Source organism: Pan paniscus, chromosome 20, assembly GCF_029289425.2.
Source record: "Pan paniscus chromosome 20, NHGRI_mPanPan1-v2.0_pri, whole genome shotgun sequence".
NCBI classification, from domain to species: Eukaryota; Metazoa; Chordata; class Mammalia; order Primates; family Hominidae; genus Pan; species Pan paniscus.
The window spans coordinates 16,211,393-16,235,057 of NC_073269.2; the positions used below are offsets into that span (position 1 = coordinate 16,211,393).

The 23,665-nt window shown below is 47.4% G+C and overlaps 2 protein-coding genes across 3 annotated transcripts; one reads left to right on the forward strand and one right to left on the reverse strand.

Annotated features, from left to right (window-relative positions):
• Positions 1 to 414: 414 nt before the first annotated feature.
• Positions 415 to 19,921, forward strand: TSPAN16 (tetraspanin 16). Of its 2 annotated transcripts, XM_003830487.5 has the most exons (7): positions 419 to 632; positions 2,385 to 2,582; positions 3,116 to 3,190; positions 5,438 to 5,545; positions 10,448 to 10,600; positions 15,978 to 16,061; positions 19,624 to 19,921. In XM_003830487.5, exons 1-7 carry the CDS (start codon positions 564 to 566, stop codon positions 19,669 to 19,671), a joined length of 735 nt encoding a protein of 244 aa, XP_003830535.3. In that variant the 5' UTR covers positions 419 to 563; the 3' UTR covers positions 19,672 to 19,921. The 2 variants fall into 2 exon arrangements, with proteins under 2 accessions (XP_008954191.3, XP_003830535.3); XM_008955943.4 differs by lacking the exon at positions 3,116 to 3,190 and having other exon boundaries at positions 415 to 632; positions 19,624 to 19,883.
• A 7-nt stretch (positions 19,922 to 19,928) lies between these two features.
• LOC100979006 (small ribosomal subunit protein eS4, X isoform-like) lies at positions 19,929 to 20,803 on the reverse strand. Its single transcript, XM_008955942.6, has one exon. It carries the CDS (start codon positions 20,781 to 20,783, stop codon positions 19,992 to 19,994), a length of 792 nt encoding a protein of 263 aa, XP_008954190.4. The 5' UTR covers positions 20,784 to 20,803; the 3' UTR covers positions 19,929 to 19,991.
• Positions 20,804 to 23,665: the final 2,862 nt, after the last annotated feature.

Sequence of the window (23,665 nt, forward strand, 5' to 3'; positions counted from 1 at the left end):
TTGTTAGTAGGTCTCAAACTCCTGACCTCAGGTGATTCGCCCGTCTCTGCCTCCCAACATGCTTTGATTACAGGTGTGAGCCACTGCGCCTGGCAGGGGTCACAGCTGTTAATAGGACAGCCCAAGTTCCCCCTTCCCCCGCTTGGATCCCCCAGTCTACTAGGAGATGTCAACTGTGCAAGTGGTCAGCTCTGGGCACTATGCCCACAGGGTCCTGGTGGCATCTGGAGGGTACCAGGGTAGCATACCATGCCTGTTCTCTTTCCCTGCTGTGACCTGTTTGAAGGATGAGGAGCCAACAGGGGGCAGTTTGGGGCACCTGATTTCCCTGGACCATGAGCCTTGCTCCAGTACCCAGTTGTGATGTGATAAAAGGCTTATGACCAGGGCAGGGGGCAGCTGCTGGGCCGCCTTGGACAACCATCAGGCAGCCAGGACACAGAGGGGCAGAGCAAGTCAGCATTGGTGCCCCTTCCTCAGATCCCTATCATCTTGGGAAACAGTAGCCCAGAGGTTCAGGAAGATGTTAACTTAAATGTTCAGGGTGCCCCAGTCTGTTCAGCATGGCTGAAATCCACACTCCGTATTCTTCCTTGAAGAAACTGTTATCTTTACTCAATGGCTTCGTGGCTGTAAGTATGTCACAATCCAGGCCCCTGGTTTGTTGCAGCCCTTCCTCCACAGTCAGCTCCCTGAAAGACAGAAATAAGTTGATCCAAATTGGCATCGAGATCTGTGGTTCCCTGGAGAAGCAGGAGGGATGTAGGGCAGACGGAGGAGGAGCAGGGAGCGTGGGGACCTCCATCAACCGAGAGCTGGTGAAATCCAGCACAGATGAGTGTGATCTGGGGGAGCCCAGGTGGGTGATGGAAGAGCTTGGCTCTAAGTCAAATCCTGTAGCCGACCAAGTCGTTTGGGAAGGCCAGGAGAAAGGGTTATTTTCTTGATCTTTTAAATTTGTCACGACATTTTTTTTCCTTACCGTAAAAGTAACCCGAAATGTACATTGCTAAGGAATTGTCAGGCCGGGCGCGCTGGCTCATGCCTGTAATCCCAACACTTTGGGAGGCCGAGGCGGGTGGATCACGAGGTCAGGAGTTCAAGACCAGCCTTGGTCAACATGGGGAAACTCCATCTCTACTAAAAATACAAAAAAATTAGATGGGCGTGGTGGCACGTGCCTATAATCCCAGCTACTCAGGAGGCTTAGGCATGTGAATTGCTTGAACCTGGGCGGCAGAGGTTGGCAGTGAGCCGAGATTGTGTCACTGCACTCCAGCCTGGGCAACAGAGCGAGACTCTGTCTCAATAAAAAAATAAAAAGAAGTAATTGTCTTCATTGTAGCATAGTCTAAGGAAAAGCTGCCAGGAAAGAGAAGGAAATGAAATATCACTCCTCCTCTTCACTTGTAACATTTTAAAGAGAATTAAGGCCGGGTGTGGTGACTCATGCCTGTAATCCCAGCACTTTGGGAGGCTGAGGTGGGCAGATCCATTGAGCCAGGAGCTCGAGACCAGCTATAGTGAGATCCCCATCTCTATTTAAAAAATAATAATAATAAATAAAGTGTTATTGGAACATGGCCATGCTCACTTATTTGGAGATTGTGAACAGCTGCTTTTGGGCTACACCAATAGAACTGCGTAGTTTCAACAGACATCTTAAGGCCTGCAGAGGCCACAACATCTGGGTTTTTCAGAAAAAAAAAATTGCTAATCCCTGTCCTATGACATTATTTTATTTTATTTTATTTTGAGACGCAGTCTTGCTCTGTCACCCAGGCTGGAGTGCAGTGGCATGATCTCAGCTCACTGCAACCTCCACCTCCCAGGTTTAAGCGATTCTTCTGCCTCAGCCTCCTGAGTAGCTGGGATTACAGGTGCCCACCACCACGCCCGGCCAATTTTTGTATTTTTAGTAGAGACAGGGTTTCGCCATGTTGGCCAGTCTTGTCTCGAACTCCTGACCTCAGGTGATCCACCTGCTTCAGCCTCCCAAAGTGCTGGGATTACAGGTGTGAGCCACTGTGCCTGGCCTATTTTATTTTTTGAGACAGGGTCTTGATCTGTCATCCAGGCTGGAGTACAGTGGCACAGTCATAGCTCACTGCAGCCTCAACCTCATGAGCTAAAGTGATCCTCCCACTGCAGACACCTGAGTAGTTGAGACTACAGGCACGCACTACTACTGGCTATTTTTTGTTGTTGTTGGGGAGAGGGTACAGATGAGGTCTTACCAAGCTGGTCTTGAACTCCTGGGCTCAAGTCTTGGCCTTGGCCTCCCAAAGTGCTGGGATTACAGGCATGAGCCACCGCACTCACCCAGTTCTATTTGTATACAACTAACAGATTACTTTTCTTCCTTTCTGGTTTCTGTTCTAAAGGTGTCTGGCATCATCCTCATTGGCCTGGGCATTGGTGGTAAATGTGGAGGGGCCTCTCTGACGAATGTCCTCGGGCTGTCCTCCGCATACCTCCTTCACGTTGGCAACCTGTGCCTGGTGATGGGATGCATCACGGTACTGCTTGGCTGTGCCCGGTGGTATGGAGCGACTAAAGAGAGCAGAGGCACGCTCTTGTTTGTAAGTTGGATCTGCACACAGACACCAGAACTGCCTCCCCATACATACAAATCTTTTATTGTGCATGTTGCAAACAACTTTGCTTGGTGTCACCTATTTTTTGGTGGTGGTGGGGGAACAGGGTTTCACTCTGTCGCCCAGGCTGGAGTGCAGTGGCGCAATCTCGGTTCACTGCAACCTCCGCCTCCCAGGTTCAAGCGATTCTCCTGCCTCAGCCTCCCGAGTAGCTGGGATTACAGGCACCCCTACCATGCCCTGCTAATTTTTGTATTTTTAGTAGAGACGGGATTTTGCCATGGTGGCCAGGCTGGTCTTGAAGTCCTGACCTCGTGATCCACCCGCCTCGGCCTCCCAAAGTGCTGGGATTACAAGCGTTGAGCCACTGCACCCGGTCGAATTGTTTTAAACTGGAGAGGCCAGGGTGGCCTGGGGTGGAGGGTCGGGGGAACAGAGACAACCCCTCACCTGCAGGGTATAAGGTCGGGAGGAGGCTGAGCAGGCTCCCAGGCCCTCTCTCCCCGTGTGTCTTTTAGTGCATCCTGTCAATGGTTATTGTCCTCATCATGGAAATCACAGCTGCCACAGTGGTCCTTCTTTTCTTTCCAATTGTAAGTACAGCCCTGCTCCTCCCGCGTAGCATTAGAAAGATAAAGAACCAAGGACGGGCGCGGTGGATCATGCCTCTAATCCCAGCATTTTGGGAGGCTGAGTCGGGTGGATCACCTGAGGTCATGAGTTTGAGACCAGCCTGGCCAACATGGTGAAACCCTGTCTCTAACAAAAATACGAAAAATTAGCCAGGCGTGATAGCACGCACTTGTAATCCAGCTCCTCAGGAGGCTGAGGCAGGATAATCCCTTGAACCTGGGAGGCAGAGGTTGCAGTGAGCCAAGATTGCACCACTGCACTCCAGCCTGGGCAACAGAATGAGACTCCGTTAAAAAAAAAAAAAAAAGATATAGAACCAATAGAAGTCCGCCCCTCCCCGCCAGGCACCCACGATCGATTGTGGGGACCCAGTGATGGAGGGGCCCATCACACGTGCCACCTTCGATGGTGTGAGAAGCTGAAATCCTCAGCCTGCCCCTCCAAGTCCTCACAAAACCTGCTGAGTTCATTTAGTTAATCTCTCTTGGGTTTGGTGGCAGGAGAAGGGGAGATGATCAGAAGTGTTTGCATATTGATTGGGGTTTTGAAATGTATTCAAAATAGAGGGACAATTTAGCAAAATCCATCCAAATGACAAAAGCTTCAGCACTTTGATCTGGCAGTCCCATCTCTGGGAATTATTCAAGAACTCACTTGCTGGTGTGCAGAATCACATTCATGCCAGGGCATGTGAAAGATTGCAAAGAGGGCCAGGTGCGGTGGCTCACGCCTATAATCCCAGCACTTTGGGAGGCCGAGGCAGGTGGATCACCTGAGGTCAGGAGTTCGAGACCAGCCTGGCCAACATGGTAAAACCCCGTCTCTATTAAAAATACAAAAAAACTAGCCAGGCCTGGTGGCACATGCCTGTAATCCCAGCTATTCAGGAGGCTGAGGCAGGAGAATCGCTTGAACCCGGGAGCCGGAGGTTGCAGTGAGCTGAGATTGTGCCATTGCCCTCCAGCCTGGGCAACAAGAGTGAAACTCTGTCTCAAAAAAAAAAAAAAAAAAAAAGAAAAGAAAAAAGAAAGATTGCAAAGAACCTAGTGAGTATGAATAAGGGTTTAGGCAAGTTAAAATACATCGACACAGTGGAATCCTGTACATCAGGTACAGGGAAGGAGGCGGCTCTCTGGGCACCAGATGGAATGCTCTCCAGGATAGAGTGCCGTCCTCATTGGCATCCTCCCCAGAGGCTGACCCTGAAACAAGAATTCAAAGGCATGTGGTTTATTTGAGAGGTGATCCCAGAAAACACCTGCAGGGGACATGGCAAATGAGGCAGGTTAGGGAAGACAGCCCACAAAAGGGGATGCTGGGTACAGCATAGAACATGCACCTAGGTTATTCCACTCAAGTGGAGAGGGAGCTGGGATATTGATCCACCAACTCCCACCAGCCATTGATGGAGGGCTGCTCCCAGGGGGCATGTGGGCTCAGAGGCCAGAGAATCCTCACTTGCTGGCACTAGGGAGTCAGGCCAGTAGGCACAGAACTGACAAGGGCCACAGAGTTATGGGCAGGCCACCAAGAGCCCCTGCTACTCCTGTCGAGAACAGCCAGACGCAGAAAAATGAGTGCAGCATAAACCAGAGGAAGAATAGTGAAAATATACTTTGCTTTGACACACATAGAAGAACATCTCTTTGGGGACACAGGAAACAGTTAACAGTCATTGGCATGGAGTGGGAGGAAACTTTTGGCTGGGAGGAAGGGGTGGGAGAGAGACTTTTCATGGTCTGTTCTCCTGTGCATGTCAATTTCGAACCACATGCCTCTATCATCGCTTTGCAAAAGGATTTTTTAAACCTTTATTTAAAAAACAGAAAATTAAATGTGCCCCTTTTGTGCAGACAGAGATTCCGTGGAAGATGATATTCAATTCTTTAACGGAGTTACAGTCACATCGTGGGTGCAGCAGGGTGTAGGCGATTCCAAAGAGCAGATGATTCAAATTCGTGTGTGATGGGTACAGAGAGATACGCTTGGCTCCAGACCCACGCGTCTCCCTGTTTCCCTCTCTTGTGGTGGGGGCACAGTAGCCTTCGTGTGTCTTCCTCTAGCACAGACCCCTGAGCTGAGGGTAGGAAAAATGAAGGCAGCACGAGGGACGCTCCCACCTCCCACTCTATCCTCAAGAACCTCGGCCAATGAACGGGCCACTCTTGCTAGTTGGGGTACTGATCACTTCCTGTCCTATCTGTGAGGTTCGAGATGTGGCCTTGGAACACACCTTCGTGACCCTGAGGAAGAATTACAGAGGTTACAACGAGCCAGATGACTATTCTACACAGTGGAACTTGGTCATGGAGAAGGTGAGGCTTACTTAAAAAAAAAAAAAATTGTGGTAAAAGGTACACAACATGGGCGGGCGAAGTGGCTCACACCTGTAATCCCAGCACTTTGGGAGGCCGAGGTGGGAGGATCACTTGAGGTCAGGAGTTTGAGACCAGCTGAGCCAACATGGTGAAACCCCGTCTCTACTAAAAATACAAAAATTACCTCCGTGTGGTGGCAGGCATCTGTAGTCTCAGCTACTCAGGAGGCTGAGGCAGAAGAATCGCTCGAACCCAGGAGGTAGAGGTTGCAGTGAGTTGAGATGGCACCACTGCATCCCAGCCTGGGCGACAGAGGGAGGCTCTGTTTAAAAAAAAAAAAAAAAAAAAAAAAGCCAGTCACAGTGGCACATGCTTGTGGTCCCAGTTACTCAGGAGGCTGAGGTGGGAGGATCACTTGAGTCCAGGAAGTCAAGGCTGCAGTGAACTATGATGGTGCCACTGCACTCCAGCCTGGGTGACAGAGCAAGACCCTGTTTCAAAAAAGAAAAAAGATTTGAAAAAAGATTTAAAAAAAGATACACAACATGAAATGTATCGTTTAACATTTTTTGTTTTTTTGAGTTGGAGTCTCATGCTGTTGCCTAGGCTGGAGTGCAGTGGCGCAATCTCAGCTCACTGCAACCTCCACCTCCCGGGTTCAAGCAATTCTCCTGTCTTAGCCTCCCAAGTAGCTGGGATTAGAGGCGCCCACCACCACACCTGGCTAATTTTTGTATTTTTAGTAGAGACGGGGTTTCACCATATGGGTCAGGCTGGTCTCAAACTCCTGACCTCAGGTGATCCACCCGCCTTGGCATCCCAAAGTTCTGGGATTATAGGCGCGAGCCACCGTGCCCGGCCCCATTTAACAATTTTGAAGTGCGCAGTTCAGCGGCATTAAGCACATTCGCATTGTTGTGCGACCATCACCACCATCTCTAGAACTTTCTTATCTTCCCAAACTAAAACTCTGTCCCATGAAACGCTCACTCCACATTCTCCCTCCCCAAGCCCCTGGCACCCACCATGCTCCTGTCTGTCTATATGAATCTGATGTCTCTAGGGACCTCCTAGGAGTGAAATCAGGCAGCGTGTGTCTTTACTAAAAATGCAAACATTAGCCAGGCATGGTGGCACGTGCCTGTAATCCCAGCTACTCGGGAGGCTGAGGCAGGAGAATCGCTTGAATCCGGGAGGTGGAGGCTGCAGTGAGCCAGGATCATGCCACTGCATTGCAGCCTGGGCGACAGAGTGAGGCTCTATCTCAAAAAAAAAAAAAAAAAAAAAAAAGGATTTGCTAGATTCTATGGCAATTCTACTTTATATATATACATATATTAGTGTATATATACATATATATGTATATACATATATTAGTGTATATATACATATATATGTATATACATATATATAGTGTATATATACATATATATGTATATACATATATAGTGTATATATACATATATATGTATATACATATATAGTGTATATATACATATATATACATATATATAGTGTATATATACATATATATACATATATAGTGTATATATACATATATACATATATATAGTGTATATATACATATATATGTATATACATATATAGTGTATATATACATATATATGTATATACATATATAGTGTATATATATAGTGTATATATACATATATATGTACACACATACACATATATACACACACATACATATATATATTCACATATATATTTTTGAGACAGGATCTCACTCTGTTGCCCAGGCTGGAGTGCGGTAGGGGGATCATGGCTCACTGCAACCTCTGCCTCCCAGGCTGAAGCAACCTTCCCACCTCAGCCTCTTGAGTAGCTGGGACTGCAGGTTCGTGCCACCATGCCTGGCTAATTTTTTTTTTTTTTTTGTAGAGATGGGGTTTCACCATGTTGCTCAGGCTGATCTTAAAAACTCCTGGCCTCAAGCGATCCTCCTAACTCAGCCTCCCAAAGTGCTGGGATTACAGGGGTAGCAACCACACTGGCCTACGTTTTTTGAGGAACTGCCAGACTCCTTTCCACAGTGGCTGCACCATTTTCCATTCCCATCAGCAACGCAGGAGTCTAATTTCTCCACGTCCTTGACACCTGTCATTTTCTGGGTTTTTTTTTTTTTGAGATGGAGTCTCACTCTGTCACCCAAGTTGGAGTGCAGTGGCACAATCTTGGCCCACTGCAACCTCCGCCTCCTGGGTTCAAGTGATTGTCCTGCCTTAGCCTCCCAGGTAGCTGGGATTACAGGCGTGCACCACCGTACCTGGCTAATTTTTGTATTTCTAGTAGAGACAGGCCTTCACCATGTTGGCCAGGCTGGTCTCAAATTTTTGACCTGAAGTGATCCACCCACCTTGACTTCCCAAAGTGCTGGGATTACAGGTGTGAGCCACCGTGCACGGCCAATTTTCTGTTATTTTGATCATCGCCATCCTAATGAGTGTGAGGTGGTGAGACTCCCATCTTGATTCTTGGCATTTAAGGAGCAAGACTGGCCTTTAAGTGTTATTTAAGCTTTTGAGACAGGTGGTTGAGGCCAGGCAGGGAGGGTTCAAAGTGGGGAAAGCCATTGCCTGTCTCCAGGAGCATTTCACACCTGAGTTGTAGGTCCAAGAGCTGCTGTGGGTTGATGGCCAGGCTTTGAAAGGAACATATGATAGGGAAAAATTTATTTATGTACTTAAGACAGAGTCGTACTCTCAAAACTCAGGCTGGAGTTCAGTGGCGCAATCTCGGCTCACTGCAGGCGCAACTTCCCAAGCTCAGGTGATTCTTGTACCTCAGCCTCCCGAGTAGCTGGGACTACAGGTGCGCACCACCACACCCAGCTAATTTTTAAAATTTTTATTTTTATTTATTTATTTTGAGATGGAGTCTCGCTCTGTTGCCCAGGCTGGAGTGTAGTGGCATGACCTCGGCTCACTGCAAGTTCCGCCTCCCAGGTTCATGCCATTCTCCTGCCTCAGCCTCCTGAGTAGCTGGGACCACAGGTGCTTGCCATCACGCCCGGCTAATTTTTTGTATTTTTAGTAGAAACGGGGTTTCACCATGTTAGCCAGGATGATCTCGATCTCCTGACCTCGTGATCCATCCGCCTCGGCCTCCCAAAGTGCTGGGATTACAGGCGTGAGCCACTGCGCCCAGCCTAAAATTTTTAGTAGAGACCTTTCAGCATGTTGCCCAGGCTGGTCTCGAACTCCTGGGCTCAAGTGATCTGCCTGCTTAGTCTTCCTAAAGTGCTAGGATTATAGCTGTGAGCCACTGCGCCCAGCTTCATTTATTAAAAAAAAAAAAAAAGTTTTGCTCCCTGTGTTGCCCAGGCTGGTCTTGAACTCGTCGCCTGAAGTGATCTTCCTGAATTGGCTTCTCAAAGTGTTGGGATTATAGGCATGAGTCACTGCAACTGGCTGATGCCTTTCTGCATGCTGCTTTTGGCTTCTCAAGCTTGTGATGGTACAGAATGTCTCTCTTTCATTCATTCATACAGTCCTCCCACTAATATTTATTGAGCACCTGCTATGAGTCAGGCACTCTTTAGGGTTTTTGTTAGGGCACAAAAAAAATCCTTGTTGGTGCTGGGCGCAGTGGCTCATGCCTGCAATTCCAGCACTTTGGGAGGCTGAGGCAGGTGGATCACCTGAGGTCAGCTGTTCGAGACCAGCCTGGCCAACATAGCAAAACCCCATCTCTACTAAAAATACAAAAATTAGCCGGGCATGGTGGTCGTGCATGCCTGTAATCCCAGCTACTCGGGAGGCCGACGTAGGAGAATTGCTTGAACCCAGGAGGTGGAGGTTGCAGAGAGCCAAGGTCGCGCCATTGCACTCCAACCTGGGCAACAGACGGAGACTGTCTCTCAAAAAAAATAATAAAAATGAAAATAAAAATAAAATCCTTGTTGGGCCAGGTGCAGTGGCTCACATCTGTAATCCTAGCACTCTGGGAGGCTGAGACGGGTGGATCACTTGAGGCTAAGAGTTTGAGACCAGCCCAGGCAATATACCAAGACCCATCTCTACAATAGATAAAAAATGTAGCCAGGCGTGATGGCCTGCACCTGTAGTCCCAGCTACTCAGGAGGCAGAGGAGGGAGAATCGATTGAGCCCAGAAGATTGAGGTTGCAGTAAGCTGCGATCTCAGCACTGCACTTCAAATTCATTCTTCCATTACTGACATGTGAATGGAGAGATGGGCAAGAAACCAATAACTAAACATTGGTATCAGGGTCATAACTGCTGTGAATAAAAACAAGGCAGGGCCGGGCACGGTAGCTCACACCGGTAATCCCAGCACTTTGGGAGGACAAGGAGGGTGGATCACTTGAGGTCAGGAGTTTGAGACCAGCCTGGCCAACATGGCATAAACCTGTCTCTACTAAAAATACAAAAGTTAGCCAGGCGTGGGGGCGTGTGCCTGAAATCCCAGCTACTCGGGAGACTGAGGCAGGAGAATCACTGAGGAGTTCAGCTTTTTTTCTTTTTAGAGACAGGGTCTTGCTCTGTTGCCCAGGGTGGAATGTAGTGGTGTGATCATAGCTCACTGCAGCCTTGATCTCCCGGGCTCAAGAGATCCTCTAGCCTGAGCCTCCTGAGTAGCTGGGAATACCGGCATCTGCCACCATGCCTGGCTAATTTTTAGATTTTTTTGCCGAGATGGGGTCTCACCCTGTTGCCCAGGCTAGGAGTTCAGCTTTTACCCTGAGTGAGGTGGGAGCCAGGGAGGGTTCTGGGTTGTGATGGGATGTTTGTAAGAGGATGTTTAGCACAGTCTCTGGGATATTGTGACCATACTAGACGGTAGCCATGGTAACCATGATTTCTGATGTTTTTATTATTTGAAAGGGACTCTCCAAGTATTTCTTCTCCTCTCTATAGCTAAAGTGCTGTGGGGTGAATAACTACACAGATTTTTCTGGCTCTTCCTTCGAAATGACAACGGGCCACACCTACCCCAGGGGTTGCTGTAAATCCATCGGAAGTGTGTCCTGTGACGGACGCAATGTGTCTACAAACGTCATCCACCAGAAGGTAACTGGAGATTTTGTGTGTTGCCTTGACAGACCCCTGAGGGCTGGTGACTTCGTTTTTATTTTTATCTTATTTTGAGAAAGTTTCACCCTTGTCGCACAGGCTGGAGTGCAGTGGTGCGATCTCGGCTCACTGCAACCTCCGCCTCCCAGGTTCAAGTGATTCTCCCGCCCCAGCCTCCCAAGTAGCTGGGATCACAGGCATGCACCGCCACACCCGGCTAATTTTGTATTTTTAGTAGAGATGGGGTTTCACCATGTTGGCCAGGCTGGTCTTGAACCTCAGGTGATCCACCCGCCTCGGCCTCCCAAAGTGCTGGGATTACAGGCATGAGCTACTGTACCCAGCCTTTTTATTTATTTATTTAGTTAGTTATTTTGAGATGGAGTTTCACTGTGTCTCCCAGGCTGGAGTGCAATGGTGCCATCTTGGCTCACTGCAACCTCCGCCTCCTGGGTTCAAGTGATTCTCCTGCCTCAGCCTCCCGAGTAGCTGGGATTACAGGTGTGTGCCACCACGCCCGGCTGATTTTTGTATTTTTACTAGAGATGGGGTTTCCTCATGTTGGCCAGGCTGGTCTCAAACTCCTGAGCTCAAGTGATCCTCCCACCTCGGCCTCCCAAAGTGCTGGGATTACAGGCATGAGCCACCACACCTGGCCTTATTTTTTTTTTTTTAGAGATAGGGTCTCACTCTGTTGCCCAGGCAGGAGTGCAATGGTGCAATCACGGCTCACTGCAGCCTCAAACTCCTGGGCTCAAGTGATCCTCCTGCCTCAGCCTCCCGAGTAGCTGGGACCACAGGCACGTGCCACCATGCCTGGCTAATTTTTTTTTTAATTTTTATTTTTAATAGAGATGAGGCCTTAGTATGTTGCCCAGGCTGGTCTCGAACTCCTGGCCTCAAGCAATCCTCCTGCCTCAGCCTCTCAAAATGCTGGGATTACAGGCATGAACCACCACACCCAGCCTGGTAACTTTAATAAAAATTGCTTCTTTTGGGGGACCCCTGCAAAGGGGGTCAGGGAGAAAGAAATCAACTCTTATTGAGTGTTCAGCTTATTTTGACAACACAGAGCAGGGACTTACGGTTACCTTCTCTCAGAAACTGAGGCTCGGGAGGGGACATCACTAGTTCAAGATCACAGAGCTTTGGCAGAGTTGGAATTTGAAGCCCCATTGGCCTGAGTCCATTGCTGGCACCACACTACCTGCCTTCTAGAGACCCTAAATGGAGCAATAACCATGAAAAGTGATCATCCTAGCGGGAGTGAGGGCCAGCCACGTGATGGAGCACTCACTTTGTGAGTTTTGTCCCATCCTATCCCTTGAGGTGGGGAACTACTCTTCTCTCATTTTGCAGATAAGGAAACTGAGGTACAGAGCGTTTCCTGTGTCCAGGGAGTAGTGAGCTGGGTTTCAAGCCACACCCCAGTTCCCCCTTAACTTCTTCCACGAGTGAATGAGCACAGAGATCTTCTCTGAGGGAAGAAATAGAAATCAGAGCCAGGGCAACATAGCAAAGTCCCCATCACAACAACAACAACAAATTTTTTTTTTTGAGACGGAGTCTTGCTCTATCACCCAGACTGGAGTGCAGTGGCGCAATCTCGACTCACCGCAGCCTCCGCCTCCCAGGTTCAGGTGATTCTCCTGCCTCAGCCTCCTGAGTAGCTGGGATTACAGGCGTGTGCTACCACGCCCAGCTAATTTTTGCATTTTTTTTTTTTTTTTTTGAGACGGAGTCTTGCTCTGTCGCCCAGGCTGGAGTGCAGTAGCGCGATCTTGGCTTACTGCAAGCTCTGCCTCCCAGGTTCATGCCATTCTCCTGCCTCAGCCTCCTGAGTAGCTGGGACTACAGGCGCCTGCCAGCATGCCCAGCTAATTTTTTTGTACTTTTTTAGTAGAGACGGGGTTTCACCGTGTTAGCCAGGATGGTCTCCATCTCCTGACCTCATGATCCGCCCGCCTCGGCCTCCCAAAGTGCTGGGATTACAGGCGTGAGCCACCGCGCCTGGCCTAATTTTTGCATTTTTAGTAGAAACGGGGTTTTACCATGTTGGTCAGGCTGGTCTTGAACTCCTGACCTCAGGTGATCCTCCCACCTCAGCCTCCCAAAGTGCTAGGATTACAGGCATGAGCCACCCTGCCTGGCTAAAAAACATTTTTTATATTAGCTGAGTGTGGTGACACATGCCTAAGTCCCAGCTATTCTGGTGGTTGAGGTGGGAGGATCACTTAAGTCCAGTAGTTCAAGACCAGCCTTGGCAACATAGCAAGATGCCGTTTTTACAAAAAAATTAAAAATCAGCTGGGCATGGTGGCATGAACCTGTAGTCCCAGCTAACTGGGAGGCTGAGGCAGGAGGATCGATTGAGCCCAGGAGGTCAAGGCTGCAGTGAGCCGTGATTGTGCCGCTGCACTCCGGCCTGGGCCACAGAGCAAGACCCCTCTCTAAAATAGACAAAAAAAAAAAAAAAGAAGAAGAAATATGAATCGTTCATTCCTTCATTTGCACTGAATGGCTCATGCAGGGAAATAGGCCCTGTGGAAAATCAGCCAGGTTGAGTACCAGGCAGGGGCCTGAGAGACAGACACGGGCCAGACACTGGCCCACTGGGCCCTACACAACCTACCTGTCACCTCCTAACCTTTCCCCCTTGCTCACTCTGTTCCAGCACACTGGCCTCCTCGCTACTGCTCAGAAACACCAGGCACATGCCTGCCTCACCACCTTTGCACAGGCTTTCCCTCTGCCTGGAGTGCTCTTCCTTCATGTCTTCCTGCCTCTCAAGTCTTTACTCAACTGGCGCTTTCTCCGTGAGGCTGTTCTGACTTCCCATCTATAAAAGGATCCCTCATCCCAATGATCATGCTCTGTCTTCATACCCTGTTTCTGTGTCTTTCCAGCATTTATCACCACTTTACAGTATTATCACTATGCTTGCCGTCAGCTGTTCTCCCCACTCAAATGTCAGCCCCATGAGGGCAGGAATTTTGTCTGTTTTATACATTGCTGGGTTGCCACTGTCCAATTCAGTGCCAGGCACTTAAATACCTATTATGTGGCCAAGTGTGATGGCTCATGCCTGTAATCCCAGTACTTTAGGAGGCCAAGGCAGGAGGATCACTTGAGGCCAGGAGTTCAAGACCAGCCTGAACAACATAGCAAGACCCTCATCTTCAGGAAAAATTTACAGATTAACTGGGTGTGGTGTTGTTGCACACCTGTAATTTCAGCTGCTTGGGAGGCTGACGCAGGAGGATTGCTTGAACCCAGGAGTTCAAGGCTGCAGTGAGCTATGGTCATGCCACTGCATCCAGTCTGAGTGACAGGACGAGACCCAATCTAAGAAAAAAAAAAAACTATTATGTGAAAGGGGGCACGGAACAGTGACAACAGCAAGTTCAATGTGGCCCAAGCCTCCAGAGGTGAGATGTGCCAGGGGCCTAGAAGAGAGAGCTACTCTGGAAGTGCAGGAAGAAGGCCGGGTGTGGTGGCTCACGCCTGTAATCCCAGCACTTTGGGAGGCTGAGGTGTGTGGATCACCTGAGGTCAGGAGTTCACCAACATGGTGAAACCCCCATCTCTACTAAAAATACAAAAATTAGCTGGGCGTGGTGGTGGGAGCCTGTAACTCCAGCTACTTGGGAGGCTGAGGCAGGAGAATTGCTTGAACCCGGGAGGCGGAGGTTGCGGTGAGCCAAGTTAGCGCCACTACACTCCAGCCTGGGCAATAAGAGCCAAATTCCGTCTCAAAAAAAAAAAAAAAAAAAAGTGCAGGAAGGAGAGAGGAGGCCCTATCACCTTCAGGAGGATGCCCTGCCAATGCACTTTGCCTGGTATCCTAATATCTCTGAGCCTCAGTTTCCTCATCTGTAAAATGGAGGAAAGAAGAGTACCCAAATTATGGGGTTATAGTGAGAAATGAGTAAGAAAATATGTGGACGGAGAAGCCACTGAATACGTCAGCTCTTCTGTTCATATGTAAAGAGCACTTAAAAATAACTAACAGTTATTGAATGCTGGCTACATGTCAGACCACTGCAATGTATTTCATGTAGATTCATTCTTTTATATTTATGTATTTATTTAGAGACGGGTTCTTGCTCTGTCACTCAGGCTGGAGTACAGTGGTGCAAACATGGCTCACTGCAGCCTTGACCTACTAGGCTCAAATGATCCTCCCGTCTCAGCCCCCCAAGTATCTGGGACTACAGGCACATACCACCACACTGGCTAATTTTTTTATTTTTTGTAGAGACGGGGTTTCGCTATGTTGTCCAGGTCAATCTCGAACTCCTGGGCTCAGGGAATCTGCCAGCCTCGGCCTCTCAGAGTTCTGGGATTACGGGCATGAGCCATCGTGCCCAGCCTTATTAATTCTTTATTTAGAGATGGAGTCTCACTCTGTCGACAAGCTGGAATGCAGTGGTACAATCTCGGCTCACTACAACCTCCGATTCCCTGGTTCAAGTGATTCTCCTGCCTCAGCCTCCCGAGTAGCTGGAATTACAGGCACCGCCACCATGCCTGGCTATATTTTTGTATTTTTAGTAGAGACGGGGTTTCACCATGTTAACCAGTATGGTCTTGATCTCCTGACCTCGTTATCCACCTGCCTCCGCCTCCCAAAGTGCTGAGATTATAGGCATGAACCACCACGCCCAGCCTATTTATTTATTTTTGAGACAGGGTGTTGCTGTGTCTCCTGGGCTGGAGTGCAGTGGCATGATCATGGCTCACTGAAGCCTCGACTGGCTGAGCTCAAGCAATCCTCTGCCCCAATCTCCCAAGTAGCTTGGACTACAGCCGCACACCAGGCTAATATTTACATTTTTTATAGAGAGGGAGTCTCACTATGTTACCCAGACTGGTCTTGAACTCCTGGGCTCAAGTGATCCTCCCATCTTGGCTTCCCAAAGTGCTGGGATTATAGACATGAGCTACCGTGCCTGGCCTTTGATTCTTTTACTCCTCATGAAATTCTTGTAAGGCAGATCCAGTGGGTACCATTTACAGATGGGAAAATGGAGGTACAGAGAGGTATAGCGACTTCTCCAAGGTCACACAGCTAGTAATAATCGAGGATGTCCAACCACACTTAATTGCCACACTGGAACATTAGCACAGACAAGTAGAAGGGAATCATCGGTATATTCTTTTGGGGGAATGAGGAGGACAGGGAAGATGCTAGGGTGGCGGGGAGCGGGTGGCAGTCAACTGAGATGGAGGGAAGGCCCTCACGGCTCTCTCCCCGCTTCTCCTCAAAGAATCTGAGAGTCGTCTGAGTGGCCTAATGAGTTGGGGTTGATGGGGACTTGCAATACATAAGCCCCTAACCACCTCCTGCTTGTTTTGGTGTTTGTTTCCTCAGGGCTGTTTCCATAAACTCCTAAAAATCACCAAGACTCAGAGCTTCACCCTGAGTGGGAGCTCTCTGGGAGCTGCAGTGATACAGGTAAGACCCAGCCTCCCTAGGGTCTTTGAGCTGTTTTATTAAGCACCTACTGTATGCCAAACACTGTTCTGGTCACTGGGACACAGGAGTGAACAAAACTAAAAAAAAAAAAAAAAAAAAAGAAATAAACTCAACAAAGAAGAACAAACTAAACCCAAATCAAGCAGAAGGAAGATGCTAAAGATTAGAGTGAAAATATGAAAATAAATGAAATGGAGAACATCAATAAAACCAAAATTTGATTCTTTGAAAAGATAAAACAGGTCGGGTATAATGGCTCAGCCTGTAATTCTAGCACTTTGGGAGGCTGAGGCAGGAGGACTGCTTGAGCCCAGGAGTTCAAAATCAGCCTGGGCAACGCAGTGAGACTCCCCATCTCTACAAAAACAAAAATAAGAAAATTATCCAGGTGTGGTGGCAGATGCTTGTAGTCCCAGCTACTTGGGGGGCTGAGGCGGGGGATCACTTGAGCCTGGGATATCAAGGCTAGTGAGGCATGATTATGTCACTGCACTTCATCCTGAGTGACAGAGTGAGATCATGTCACAAAAAAAAGATAAAATTGACAGAACTTTAGTAGACTGAAGGGCAAAAAAGGGAAAGATTACTCAAATTAGTAAAATTAGGAATGAAAGAGAGACATCACTACTGACCTTACAGAAATAAAGCAACTATAAGGGAAAAGTGTGAACCTGTATGCCAATAAATTAGCTAACCTAGATGAAATAGACAAATTCCTAGATAAACATAAACTACAAAAACTGACTCAAGAAGAAATAGAATATCTAAATAGATCTACAGCAAGTAATGAGATTAAATTAGTAACCAAAAAACTTCCCACAAAGAAAAGATCAGGCCCAGATATCCTCCCTGGAAATATTACCAAACTTTTAAAGAATTAACACCATTGTTTCACCTGCAAACTCTGCCAATAAAAAGGAGGAAGACATATTTCCCAGTTTATTCTATGACACCAATACAAGATATTGCAATGACATAAGAAAGTAAAACTACAAGGCTGGGTGTGGTAGCTCATGCCTGTAATCCCAGAATTTTGGGAGGCTGAGGCAGGCGGCTCACGAGGTAAAGAGATCGAGACCAGCCTGACGAACATGGTGAAACCCTGTCTCTACTAAAAATAAAAAAATTAGCTGGGCGTAGTGATGCACGCCTGTAATCTCAGCTGAGATTACAGCTGGGATTTGGGTTGCTGAGGCAGGAGAATCGCTTGAATCTGGGAGGTGGAATTTACAGTGAGCCGAGATTGCACCACTGCACTCCAGCCTTGGCAACAGAGCAAGACTCTGTCTCAAAAAAAAAAAAAAAAAAAATTATATCTTAATAAAAAGACAAGTAACCCAACTAAAATGGACAAAGGATTCAAATAGAGATTTTTATCCAAAGAAGGCATACAGATGGCCAGTAATCACATAAAAAATGCTCTACCACCCATCATTAATTAGGGAAATGCCAATAAAAAACACTTTATTCTCACTAGGATGGCTAAAGATAATAACAAGTGTTGACAAGGATGTGGAGATATTTGAACCCTTATACATTGTTGATGAGATTGTAAAATGGTGAAGCCATTTCCTAAAATGTTAAACACAGAATTATTATTTGTCCCAGCAACTTCTCTCCTATGTTTATAATCCAAGATAATTGAAGACATGTATCCATACAAAAACCTTTACGTAAATGCTCATAGCAGGATTATTTATAATAATCAAAAAGTAGATAAAACCCAAATGTATATCAAGTGATGAATGGATAAAGAAAATGCATATCCATTCAATAAAATATTATTCAACAACAAAAACTTATTGATATATGCTACAACGTGGATGACCCATATCAACATCATGCTAAGTGTAAGAAGCCAGTCACGATATTATATGATTCCATTATACAAAATGTTCAGAATAGGCAAGTCCATAGAAATAAAAGGTAGTTAGTGATTGCCAGGGACCAGAGGGTACGGGAAGAATGGGGAGTGACTGATAATAGGTATGGCGTTTCTGTGGTTCATGATGAAAATGTTCTTAAGTTATATAGTAGTGATGGTAGCCCAACTCTGAATATACTAAAAACCATTGAACTGTATACTTTAGAAAGGTAACCTGTATAGTCTATCAATTATATCTCAATGTTATTTAATAAAAAGTGCTCCATGCCCCTGATTGCCCAAGAAATTTTTCCTACATGCTTTCCGCACATTGACTACCAACATAGTAGTGTCTTTTCTGCAAATTGCCACTAACTGAGACAAGGCTCTATCTTACCAGTCTGGAATATTTATTTCTTTGGGGTAATTTTTTTCATTGTACAAATTTATAATATTGAATATGTACTTGTAAACTATACAACACCTTCCTCCCCAAGGATCCCAGCAGGAAACAGCATTCAGCCCCCAGATGGTCCATTTAAGATGTTTTCAGGGGCCTCCTTGCAGAGGGGTGACAGGGTTCAGTGAAATGAGGCGCCCAGGAGCTAAAGACATGGGGAACTTTTATTTCTCCTAGGCCTGAAGGCTCTAGAAAGGGCATGAAGAGGGTAGGAGCCCAGAAGGAGGGGAAGAAAAGAGGGAGGAAGTGGGGAAGGAATACCCTACCATTCTCTCCTCCCGCTCACCCGTCTTCTCCCAGTGCTTCCTATTGGCCAAGCCTAACCGGAAGTTATGTGGCAGTGGAGTCTGGGGAATATGGTCCGCAGGGCTCCGGGGAGGGCCGAAGTGGAGAGGATGGGCCAGGCGCGGTAGTTCACGCCTGTAATCCCAGCACTTTGGGAGGCCGAGGCGAATGGATCACCTGAGGTCAGGAGCTCGAGACCAGCCTGACCAACATGGTGAAACCCCATCTCTACTAAAAATACAAAAATTAGCCGGGCGTGGTGCTGGGCGCCTGTAATTCCAGCTCCTCGGGAGGCTGAGGCAGGAGAATTGCTTGAACCCGGGAGATGAAGGTTGCAATGAGCCAAGATAGTGCCACAGCACTCCAACCTGGGCAACAGAGTGAGACTCCTCAATAATAATAATAATAATAATAATAATAATAATAAGCCGGGCACAGTGGCTCACGCCTGTAATCCCAGCACTTTGGGAGGCCGAGGTGGGCAGGTCACGAGGTCAGGAGATCGAGACGATCCTGGCCAACACAACAAAACCCCGTCTCTACTAAAATACAAAAAAATTAGCCGGACGTGGTGGCGGCCGCCTGTAGTCCCAGCTACTCGGGAGGCTGAGGCAGGAGAATGGCGTGAACCTGGGAGGCGGAGCTTGCAGTGAGCCGAGATCCGCCACTGCACTCCAGCCTGGGCGACAGAGGGAGACTTCATCTCAAAATAAATAAATAAATAAAATAATAATAAATAAAAAATAAGTGGAGACGAATGCACTGTAACCACAGTGGCTCCAACTTAGCCCAGGCGGTTCTTCAGCCATCTGTAAAACCCTGCCCCTCGCCTTTCTGGAACAGGATGCTCCCCTTGTCCCCGTAACTCCAGTATGATTCTGGTTTGGAGGTCTCTAGCATTGGATCCATGTTTCTTTCTTCACGCATTTCAGTTGCCAGGAATTCTTGCCACTTTGCTGCTGTTTATCAAGCTGGGCTGACACCCAGGCCTGGAGAAGATGAGACACCTGGGCCCATCTGGCTGCTGGAGATTCAGTCTCAGTTTTATTTCTCTGTGGCACTCACTGCTTCTGGAGGGGAGACTGTTAATAAAAGATTTGGGAAACCCCTGTCCAGCCTGACTTCTTTCTCCTTACTTTCATTTTTGGCAATGATTTTACCTCAAAATGCCTGAATGAGAGACTATGCCCTTTCTCATACAACTTTCCTGTTTTGTAAATTATTATTATTATTTTTTTAATCCTGCCACAATATTTTTTAATTACGTACAAAGATCTGACATGTCACCCAGGGACCCATTTCACCCACTGCTCTGTTTGGCCGCCAGTCTTTTGTCTCTCTCTTCAGCAATGGTGAGGCGGATACCCTTTCCTCGGGGAAGAGAAATCCATGGTTTGTTGCCCTTGCCAATAACAAAAATGTTGGAAATTCGAGTGGCAAAGCTGTTGCCATTGGCATCTTTCACGTGAACCACGTCAAAAGATCCAGGGTGCCTCTCTCTGTTGGTGGTCACACCAATTCTTCCTAGGTTAGCACCTCCAGTCACCATACACAGGTTACCAGTGTCGAACTTGATGAAATCAGTAATCTTGCCAGTCTCCAAATCAATCTGAATGGTATCATTCACCTTGATGAGGGGATCGGGGTAGCGGATGGTGCGGGCATCATGAGTCACCAGATGAGGGATTCCTTTTGTGCCCACAAAGATCTTTCTCACTTTGCACAACTTGTACTTGGCCTCCTCAGGTGTAATACGATGTACAGCAAAGCGACCCTTGGTGTCATAGATCAGACGGAAATTCTCTCCCGTCTTGTCAATGCTGATGACATCCATGAATCCAGCAGGGTAGGTTATATCAGTTCGGACCTTGCCATCGATTTTAATGAACCGCTGCATGCAAATCTTCTTTACTTCATCTCCTGTCAGGGCATACTTAAGTCTGTTCCTTAGGAAAATGATGAGGGGGAGACACTCTCTCAACTTGTGGGGACCGGTGGATGGACGGAGAGCAAACACACCGGTCAATTTATCCAGCATCCAATGCTTTGGAGCTGCCACCCTCTTCAGATGCTTCTTGGGACCACGAGCCATGGCTGCGTTAGGCAAGGAAAGAGAGCCCTGTTTTGTAAATTATTCTTGGTGTGTGTGTGTGTGTGTGTGTGTGTGTGTGGTTTTTTTTTTTTTTTTTTTTTCTTTTGAGAGAGTCTTGCTGTGTTGCCAGGCTGGAGTGCAATGGCACGATCTTGGCTCACTGCAACCTCCACCTCCGGGGTTCAAGTGAGTCTTCTGCCTCAGTCTCCCGAGTAGCTAGGATTACAGGCACTCGCTACCATGCCCAGCTAATTTTTTGTATGTTTAATAGAGATGGGGTTTCACCATGTTGGCCAGGCTGGTCTTGAACTCCTGAGTTCAGGTGATCCACCTGCCTCGGCCTCCCAATGTGTTGGGATTACAGGTGTAAGCCACTGCACCCAGCCAGTTTTGTAAATTATTCTGTGAAAAATCTAGAACTTTCACAAAAGCCAAGAACATCCATCCAGAGAAACATACACATCACCCAGGTTCAACAATGCAAAGATTGACATATTTGCTTTATCAATCCCCTTTTTACCCTTGATAAAGTATTTTTTCTTTTTTTTAAATTGACAAGTCATAATTATATATATTTATAGGGTACAATGTGATGTTTTGATATATGCATACAATGTGGAATGATTAAATCAAGCTAATGAACATATCTATTGGCTCACTTATCATTTTTTTGTGGTGATACATCTGTGATCCCAGCACTTTGGGAGACTGAGGTAGGAGGATCGCTTGAGCTCAGGAGTTTGAGACCAGCCTGGGCAACATAGCAAGATTCCCCCCGCCCTTTTTTTTTTTTTTTTACGATGGAGTCTTGTTCTGTCACCCAGGCTGGAGTGCAGTGGTGTGATCTTCGCTTATTGCAACCTTCCCACATTCTGGGTTCAAGCAATTCTCCTGCCTCAGGCTCCCATGTAGCTGGGATTACAGGCGCCTGCCACCACGCCTGGCTAATTTTTTGTATTTTTAGTAGACATGGGGTTTCACCAGGCTGGTCTCAAACTCCTGCCCTCAAGTGATCCGCCTGCCTCGGCCTCCCAAAGCGCTGGGATTACAGGTGTGAGCCACTGTGCCTGGCCTGACTCCATCTCTACAAGACAACAACATCAACAAAACCCTCCAAAAAACAAACCCCAGACAATGTCATTTCTTCCCTTTATATTTCAGTACACATCTCTAACGATATGTTCATTTGCGTTCACAACCATAACACCGTTATCACATCTAGGATAATTAACATTGCTTGTTTGGCATCCCTTAATACCTAGGCCATCGTTGAGTCTTCCTAATTGGCTCAAAACTTTTTTAAAGGGACAGGGCCTCACTCTATCACCCATGCTGGAGTGCAGAGATGTGATTGTTGCTCAGGGTAACCTCTAACTCCTGGGCTCAAGGGAGTCTCCCATGTCAACTTTCTAAGTACATGGGACTACAGGCATGCGCCACCACACCCAGCTAATTTTTTTTCTTTTTTCTTTTTTCTTTTTTGAGACGGAGTTTCACTCTTGTTGTCCAGGCTGGAGTGCAATGGCACAATCTTGGCTCACCGCAACCTCAGCCTTCCGGGTTCAAGTGACTCTCCTGCCTCAGCCTCCTGCCTAGCTGGGATTACAGGCATGTGCCACCATGCCCGGCTAATATTTGTATTTTTAGTAGAGACGGGGTTTCATCATGTTGGCCAGGATGGTCTCGAACTCCTGACCTCAGGAGAATTGCTTGAACCCAGGAGGTGGAGGTTGCAGTGAGCTGAGATCACGTCATTGCACTCCAGCCTGGGCGACAGGGCAATACACTGTCTCAAAAAAAAAAAAAGTGTGAAATGCTTGAGGAGTGCCACATGTTCTGGGCTTACTGCTTTCTTTGTGGTTTCGGTTATTTACCCTGTTCCTCTTGCCCACATATTTCCTGAAAAGCATGAGTTACCAGCCCTGGCTGTAGATTAGAATCACCTGGAAGCTTTAACAAACTACCTAAACTTGAACCACAGATCCTGATCTTTCATTATTATTATTATTTTTTTGAGACAGAGTCTCGCTCTGTCCCCCAGGCTGGAGTGCAGTGGCACGATCTCGGCTCACTGTGAGCTCCGCCTCCTGGGTTCACGCCATTCTCCTGCCTCAGCCTCCAGAGTAGCTGGTATTACAGGCATGTGCCACCACGCCCAGCTATTTGTTATATTTTTAGTAGAGATGGGGTTTTGTCATGTTGGCCAGGCTGATCTCAAACTCCTGACCTCAAGTGATCCTCCTGCCTCAGCCTCCCAAAGTGCTGGCATGACAGGCATGAGCCACCGCGTCTGGCCAACCCCAGCACTTTGGGAGGCCAAGGCGGAAGGATGGCTGGAAGCTGGGAGTTCAAGACCAGCCTGGGCAACATAGCAAGATCCCATCTCTCAATCAGTCAATCAGCTGGATGTGGTGGTGCTTGCTTGTAGTTCCAGAAACTCAGGAGGCTGAAGTGGGAGGATCCTTTGAGTCCAGGAGTTCGAGGCTGCAGTGAGCCATGATTGCGCCACTGCACTCCAGCCAGGGCCATACGGCAAGACCTTGTCTCCAAAAAAAGAAAAAAAAAAAAGAAAAGAAAAGAAAAAGAAAAAAATGCTGGGGAGGGAGATTGCAGTACTAAATCAGGGGAGGGGGCAGTGAGAAAGTGAGATTTGTACAGTAGCCCAAAAGAGGAAGTTCGGTTAGGGGAGCTTTGCTGTATTAGTCTGTTTTCCTACTGCTGGAAAGAACTGCCCAAGACTGGGTAATTTATAAAGGAAAGAGGTTTGGCCGTGTACGGTGGTTCACGCCTGTAATCCCAGCATTTTGGGAGGCCAAGGTGGGCAGATCATGAGGTCAGGCGTTCGAGACCAGCCTGGCCAACGTGGTGAAACCCCGTCTCTA